Source organism: Arvicola amphibius, chromosome 5 (assembly GCF_903992535.2).
Source record: "Arvicola amphibius chromosome 5, mArvAmp1.2, whole genome shotgun sequence".
Classification (NCBI taxonomy): Eukaryota; Metazoa; Chordata; class Mammalia; order Rodentia; family Cricetidae; genus Arvicola; species Arvicola amphibius.
Genome location: NC_052051.1, coordinates 53,419,382 through 53,426,765, shown reverse-complemented (window position 1 = coordinate 53,426,765; position 7,384 = coordinate 53,419,382). Strand labels below are relative to the sequence as shown.

At 46.3% G+C, this 7,384-nt stretch overlaps 1 protein-coding gene across 1 annotated transcript; it reads left to right on the top strand.

Annotated features, from left to right (window-relative positions):
- Window positions 1-866: 866 nt before the first annotated feature.
- Window positions 867-7,119, top strand: B2m (beta-2-microglobulin). Its single transcript, XM_038331256.2, has 4 exons — window positions 867-1,021; window positions 3,698-3,976; window positions 4,455-4,483; window positions 5,642-7,119. Exons 1-3 carry the CDS (start codon window positions 955-957, stop codon window positions 4,466-4,468), a joined length of 360 nt encoding a protein of 119 aa, XP_038187184.1. The 5' UTR covers window positions 867-954; the 3' UTR covers window positions 4,469-4,483; window positions 5,642-7,119.
- The last annotated feature ends 265 nt before the right edge of the window (window positions 7,120-7,384 follow it).

Genomic DNA, 7,384 nt, shown 5'->3' with positions numbered 1-7,384 from the left:
CGCTACGGTAAATCCCAGAGACCCTATGCTCCACTTCCGCTTCCTACTGTTCGCTCACTAAAGCTGCTTCAACTTGGCTGCTTGTGGCGGCAGTGTCTCCAGCACCCAGGCGGTCACTGCTTGTCTCTGTCATGCGCGCTTCTGGCCAGGAGTTTAACTTCCTTGATGGGTCCATAGCTGATGTAATAAACATTCTGAATAAAATTGCCTTTGTCTTCCAAGCGGATAAAACAGGACCCCCAAGGAACGCCTCAGTTTTATCGCCCCCATCCGGAAAAAGAATTTATTCGTGGACTCAGGTCACTTCTTTTCCCACTCAGTTTACCACACGGTTCTAGGGCGGTACTAAGAGAACGGAAACTCAGAGCTCTAAGCCGTTGTCTTTCCCTCAAACCTACAAACAGAACTGAAATTTACCTAAATTTAGCAAAGGTACCCGAGGACGTGCTTCCAAAACTCTCAAAGGAGAAACCAGGGAGAAGCAAGCGAGATTCTCCGAGCGGCCCTTAGGGCAGGAGGGTCTTTGGCAGGGAATCCTGAAACCTCATTTGAATTCCAAGGTTTGATTGAGTTCTGCCAGCTAATGCTCTTAAGAGTCTGGCTTTACTTTTCAAGAACGAAAACTTCAGGTCCTAAGCGCTTCTCTGACTGGGATACTGTTGGCATTAGAACGAATGGAGCTGGATCAGCCAGAAATCCCTACACCAAGCTCAGAAGCACACCCCGATCGCAGGGTGCGAAGGGTCCAGCCCCGGCTATTCCAAGCATCATGGGACTTTATAAGAACATGAAACTGAAAATGGGAAAGTCCCTCTTTAACCTAGTTCAGCGTCACCAGCTAGGAGACTGGTGACGGCCTCCGGATCTGGGTCTCGATTGGCTGCGGTTGTGGGGACTATAAGAGTGTGCGCCTAGCACCGGGCGGCACCCATTCGCTCCAGACCAGCGCGCAGAATGGCTCGCTCCGTGGTCGTGGTCTTTCTGATACTTGGCTCCCTAGCCTGCTTGGATGCCATCCAGCGTGAGTGCCTCTTTCTCCTCTCCTGGAGTTAATTTTAATTTCTCCTTAGTTCTCTGTCCCAACGGAATTAGCTAGGGTTGGGTCTCTCGGGGAAGGGGTGGGAGTCCCGCCGCCCCCTTGTTGCTGCTTTGAGGCAGCCGTGTGGGTGCGGCCAGTTTGCGACTGGGTGGACGAACAGTCAGCGCTGGAGGTAGGAAAACTTTCCTGCTCTTTACTTGCCGGAACTCTCAGACTTCCTGAGCTCAGGGAGAGGGTGGGCCTGCTCCGAAGGTGTGGAATAGAAAGCCTTGAACGCCTGGAAGCCGGGACTGGGACCCCGGGAACCCGGGAATTCAGACCGCAGCCGCCCAGCTGCTTTTGCTCTTTAGGGCGCCTGGGATCCAGCTGAGCCAAAGTGCTAGAGAGATGGGCGTGGGTCCCAGCTCTACTGTTTCCAAAGCTTTCTGACCGTTAACTTACCTTGTCTCATTAATGTTTTTAAAATAATCATATAGGCTGCTAGGTATGACAGTTTATTGTTGCTGAGAACGGTGCGTGGTTTATAACTTTGAAACTGCGCCTACCATGTAAACGTTATGGTTCCTTGTTTGGGGAACCGGAGGCATCGAGATTTTAAGTAATTTATTCACACAAGGGATTAATGGCAGTCGGGATTAGGAAGTGAGGTTGATTTATGCCATCTGGGGTAAAAGTAGACCTTTTGGTTGTAACCCCCATTTGTTCCTAGAAGTGCCCCTGGCCTTCCTGGGTCATAGTCCACTAACCATGCTGGGCTGCCTTGGGCCTTTGGTCCTTCACAAAGGCGTTCCTTTTTGGCACACTGCCTGGTTCTTTCCAAGATACATAGAACATCTACTTTCAGTTTTGAAAACGGAAAGTTTATCAAAGTCAGGGAGGTTGTGAACGCTGGGGTAAAGATAATTCAGTATAGTTACCAAAGCTCTTGAGGATAAACAAATTACGAAGTCATAGAGGTAGAAAAGTGGCAGAGCCCAAATTCAAACCTGGCCCAACACTTGCCTTAGTTGTCCAAGAAGAGATCGTTGTTTCCTAGAGGTTTCCAGGCAGGATGAACCTGGCCTCTGACCTCTGTGGCATTTGTTATTCTTGTTACTAAAACCTCAAATGCAAGGAGCTTTCCTGCTTATCTTCACTCTAACTACAGGAAAATTACTCAAAGCTTCACTGAAACCTTAACTCTAGTTCTTGACAGGGCTTCTAGATACATTCAGCTGACCGCAGTTCCCAGAGGCTCCTCCTTCTTCCTGCTGCCTTCTCTATGTGGACAAACAGCTGCCCTTTAGAGACCACGTACTCTGAATATATGTGTATTTGAAAGTATATTATAAGGCAGGTGTAGTGACTCATGCCGGTAGTCCTGGGGCGGCTGAGACAAGAGCTTGAGGCCAGTCTGGAGACAGAGTAAGATTTTTTTTCTCAGAAAGATAGCTAGAGAACTAGCCGGGGGAACACAAGAGTCAGTGAAATGGCTCAGCAGCTAGAGACACTTGCCACCAAGCCTGAGTTTGATCTCAGATTCCAGTTAGCGGGTGGAAAGAACTGACTCTTAGATCCAGACAAGAGCCATGGCGCTCATACACGCACAGTCACACACACGCACGCACACACACACACACACACACACACACACAAATAACAATTAGAACGAGTTTATAGTATTTTCTTTCCATGGCCCATACTGTCATGTCTAGTTAGGGCAGCCATCTGAAAGCGCTGACCAGAAATGCGTGTTCTACTCCTGTGTCCATTGCTCCACTCAGTTCTAATGGAGTGTGTGTGTGTGTGTGTGTGTGTACACACACACATATGTAGATTTATATGTAGATATTTAAATATCGTTCGTTTTTTAGTTGATGAAATCAGAGCTTTGTTTTGTTTTAACTCTAGGCTGGAACAGAGAGATTATATCTTGGCCGGATTGGCCCCTGGACTGACTCACATAGGAACCTAAGGAGGGAGGAGATAATCCTAACCCTGGGCCTGAGGGGCAGTGCTCAGCTTTCAGCTCTGTAGCAGACAATACAGGTCAGGAAGTCTAGGGAGGGGCAATAAGCAAAAAGGAAGGCGATAAAAATGAGAAAGTGAGGGCTGGAGAGATGGCTCAGAGGTTAAGAGCATTGCCTTCCCTTCCAAAGGTCCTGAGTTCAATTCCCAGCAACCACATGGTGGCTCACAACCATCTGTAATGAGGTCTGGTGCCCTCTTCTGGCCTGCAGGCATACACGCAGACAGATTATTGTATACATAATAAATAAATATTTTTATAAAAAGGAGAAAGTGAGAGGGGCTGACACAGCAGACGAGGACGTAGGTGCGGAGGTTTGGATCCAGCAGAGGGTGTGCAGGATGAGGTATGGAATTTTAGAAAGCGCGTGCGCCATGGGATTTATTAAGGGAAGGGATGAGCGCAGTTCTTGAGAGCCTCCAATAGAAGCTTCTTAAAACTCCAGCAGTGTACCAGCCATGTGGGGAAAACCAAAGGCCTGTACAGGATTTCCACTCAAAATGTGGGTAGCCTTTAGGGGAAGCAGAAGATCACCTGCCAGAGCAGAAACGGAACCAAATGTAGCACGGGGCACAGCATAGCCTGAGATGCAGTTGGTCCCAAGGGGAGAGGCTCAGCAGGTGTCATCTGTCCTTCCCTGCGATCCTTAGGTCCCCCACAAGTGCAAGTGTACACACGGCACCCAGTAGAGAACGGGAAACAAAACTACCTGAACTGCTACGTGTCACAGTTTCACCCACCCCAAATTGAAATTGAGCTGCTGAAGAACGGGGAGAAGATGGACAAGGTTGAGCTGTCGGATCTGTCCTTCAACAAGGACTGGTCTTTCTATCTCCTGGCTCACGCTGAGTTCGTACCCAATTCAAAAGACAAATATGCCTGCAGAGTTAGACACACCACTCTGAAGGAACCCAAGGTCATCAACTGGGGTGAGTCTTCACGCTCTTCCTTAGTTTCTGGAAGCTTGGTCTGTGTTGAGTCACGGCCTAAAACAGCTTTGCTATTTCAAAAATTTGCATACTGAGATCGTTGGGGAATACCTCTAAAGCGCTGATCAGTGGAGCACTGCTGGGGTGGGGGCAGAAGCAGCACCCACTGTCAACTTCTCCCTGTGGCTTCCTCCAGTTTTCCTGGCAGTCTGGTGCACACAAAGTGCCAAAGAGCATATTGGGGAGGCACAGGCCTTGGCCTGCAATCCTGGCCCTGGTGCATCTACAATTCTGGGCTGCTCCAGTACCTTGGCTAGGTGTGGACTGAAGACAGGGGTGGATCTCTGGGTAGTCGTCAACAAGCCCTCAAGGCTAGCAACAATCTATTATTTTACCAGTCTTATTGTAATACTTTTGGATGTCTGTTAGTACTTAGCAGTATAAAAGTAAATTTTTTTCCCATTTTCTCTTTTCATAGATCCAGACATGTAATCAAGCATCATGGAGGTATGTTTCTTGGCCTTAAGAAATGGGCCTTTGGGAGGGAGGAGGTTGGGGGTATAGCACGTGCCTAGCATGCATAAGGCCTTGAGTTCTATTCCCAGCACCGCAGGAAGAGACAGGTTTGCTTTGCTCTGCTAGGAGCTGCTTGTAGGCAGCTCTGAGAACTGCCACTGTATGAAAGACGTTAATCAGGGTAGCTTGTCAGTAGCCACAGAAAAATCCTTTGGGGTTACATTACTTTATCCTGAGGGTTGGCACCAAGGAGGCATGTAACTGCAGGCTTGGCTCTGCCACCATCGCTAACCTTCTGAAGGGAGAAGAGAGACTGTTAGTGTGTGGTCAGGAGAGACCCACCAGTAGTTAGCTACACCATCTCAAGGGTTTGGTTGTTCTTTGTCTTCTCCTTGGCATTTCTGATGCCTGGGACAATGAACCACTTGCTTTCTTTATGTGGCAGAGGCCTGCTTTTCGGCCAAAAGAGCTGGGAGACTGAGTTCTGCGGATACATCACCCCTCAGCCTTCTGTCCTGTCTCACTGGGTGGGCATTAGGTTTACCTTCTAGAGGATTCCAGACCACTCTAGGAAAGACATGAACAGAGAATGTTGTAACTTCACGTAAAGGCACAATAGCGGTATCAGAAGTAGCACAAGAGAGGGGAAATCAGGCGACTGTATTTGATACAGTCTAGTGATAGAAAATAAATCACACTGTCGAGGGACCTTGAGGGCCAAAATCTCATTCAAATCTTGTATTATTTTATTTCTAGGAAAGGGGGATTGATTTGAGAGAGATAGTATTAGAGGTTGGATAACTGACCAGACAATCACCAAAGGGTGGAGCCAGGAACCACTTCCTTTAAGAAGGTGGTTGCACTCAGAACCTAGACTCATTTGGTGGTGAGATCTGTAATGCAAATAAAGTACATGCTCTACTAACTTCCTCCTTCCCTTCCCTTCCCTTCCCTTCCCTTCCCTTCCCTTCCCTTCCCTTCCTTCCCTTTCCTTCCCTTCTTCCCTTCCCTTTCCTTCTTCCCTTCCCTTTCCTTCTTCCCTTCCCTTCCCTTCTTCCCTTCCCTTCCCTCCTTTACCTTCCCTTCCCTTCCCTTGCCTTCCCTTCCCTTCCCTTCCCTTCCCTTCTTCCCTTCCCTTTTTCTTTTCAGATCTGAAGATGCTTCATTTGGACCAGTTTAATTCTAATGTATTTCTCAGTTTTTAATATGCTGTACAATGTATGCACACAGTGGGAATAATAATGACACATTATCTTTATAACTTACTTTGAACTCTGCATGTTTTCCAAAAAATTGAAAACTAACATCTTAGATATCTGAAATATAAAGCATCAATGAGTATTTTCATCAGAAATAAACCATTTTGATAATTTTAAAGAAAAATATCTGCTAGTAAATATATTTAAAAACAATAGTTGATCATATATCAAACCTTTTGTACATCTTATTAGTTGGATACAATTATTCATCCTTGGTCTATCACAACATAAATCAGTTTTTAAAAATCTAAGAAATCTGAGATGTTTTCCTTTTGATAAACACACAGACCTGACTGAAGTCTGCCGTTGTGTTTAGCCATCCTCTCCCGCAACCCCATGGGTTACTTCCTCTTTGTTATTTTTACTTCAAAATAAAGGAGAAAAAAAAAAAACTTTTGCTAGACATTGTTAGAGTATTAAGTGGAGTGGTTTCTAGGTAGCCTTAAATGTCTGCTGTGTGTATGTGGCGTTTATCACCTGGAGAGCCAGCGAGTGTCTGAAGAGGCCTCACAGAAGCAGCCTGAACTAGGGTCTAGAGGAACATAGCTAAGAAAAGACTCCAAAGCAAAGCAATAGGAGAGGTTGGTGACAGGGACTAGGAAGAAACTGAGGGGAGTAGGGATTTCAGAAGTGCTGCTCTCACAGGGAGCTCTAGAGCGAAAACCACACCTTAAAGTTTGTCTTGGCAATGTGGACTAGCCTTTGCTGGTTCTACAGGGCTATGTGATAGGACAAAAGCCCAGATGTGTTGGTGTGCAGGTACTGGCATGCAGAAACCGAAGACTGGCTCCTACTGCCGGATGTAGGCGTGGCATCAGCGGCTGCTGGTTTCCTGTGAAACTCTGTTGGCCCTTCAGCACAGTCTGAAAGTCGCACTTCCTTCACTTAGACATCACAAGACTTCAGTGGCAGCCTGGGAACTCAGCTGAAGGAAAGGAGATTGGGCTAGCACTTCCAAAGTTCAGTTTCTAAGGGCTAATGCTAAAGTGAGGCTAATCAATTTAGAACTACGTTTGAATCCTAATACAAAAGTTACTATGAAATTCTGAGACAGTTTAGCTGTATCCCCCCCCCCCCCCCCGCCCCAAAAGTCCCTTTGTGGCTGGCCCTTTAAGAGGTGGGGTCTAGTGGGAGGTCCTGTGGTGCTCCCAGAGGGCGGAGATCTTTCTGAGCTCTGAAAAGGCTGTTAGAAGGCAGCAAACCTGGCCCCCTCTGTCCCTTTGGCTGGTCTGACGTGTAATCACTTGCTCACTCCCATTTTTCCCATTGCTGTTGGTATGAAGGAGGAGGAACCTTTGGCATAGAGTCTGTACTAATCGTTTAATTTTGAAATTTCAAAACTGTAAGTTAAATAAATCTTATCAAATAGCTTGTGTCAAGTATTTTGTTATAACAATTAATTACTAGTCACCATAACCCAAAAGTGGAGTAATTATTAATAGTAAACTTATTCATTTGTTCATTCAATTGTTATTATTTCAAATTTAGAATTATTCATTTATTTTTATGAATATGATACATGTACATATATGTATATTGAAGTGTACATACATACACTTCATGCATGCTTAGTGCCCAGGAAGTTCAGAAGAGGGTGTTAGATCCCCTGGAACTAGAGTTATAGATGAATGTG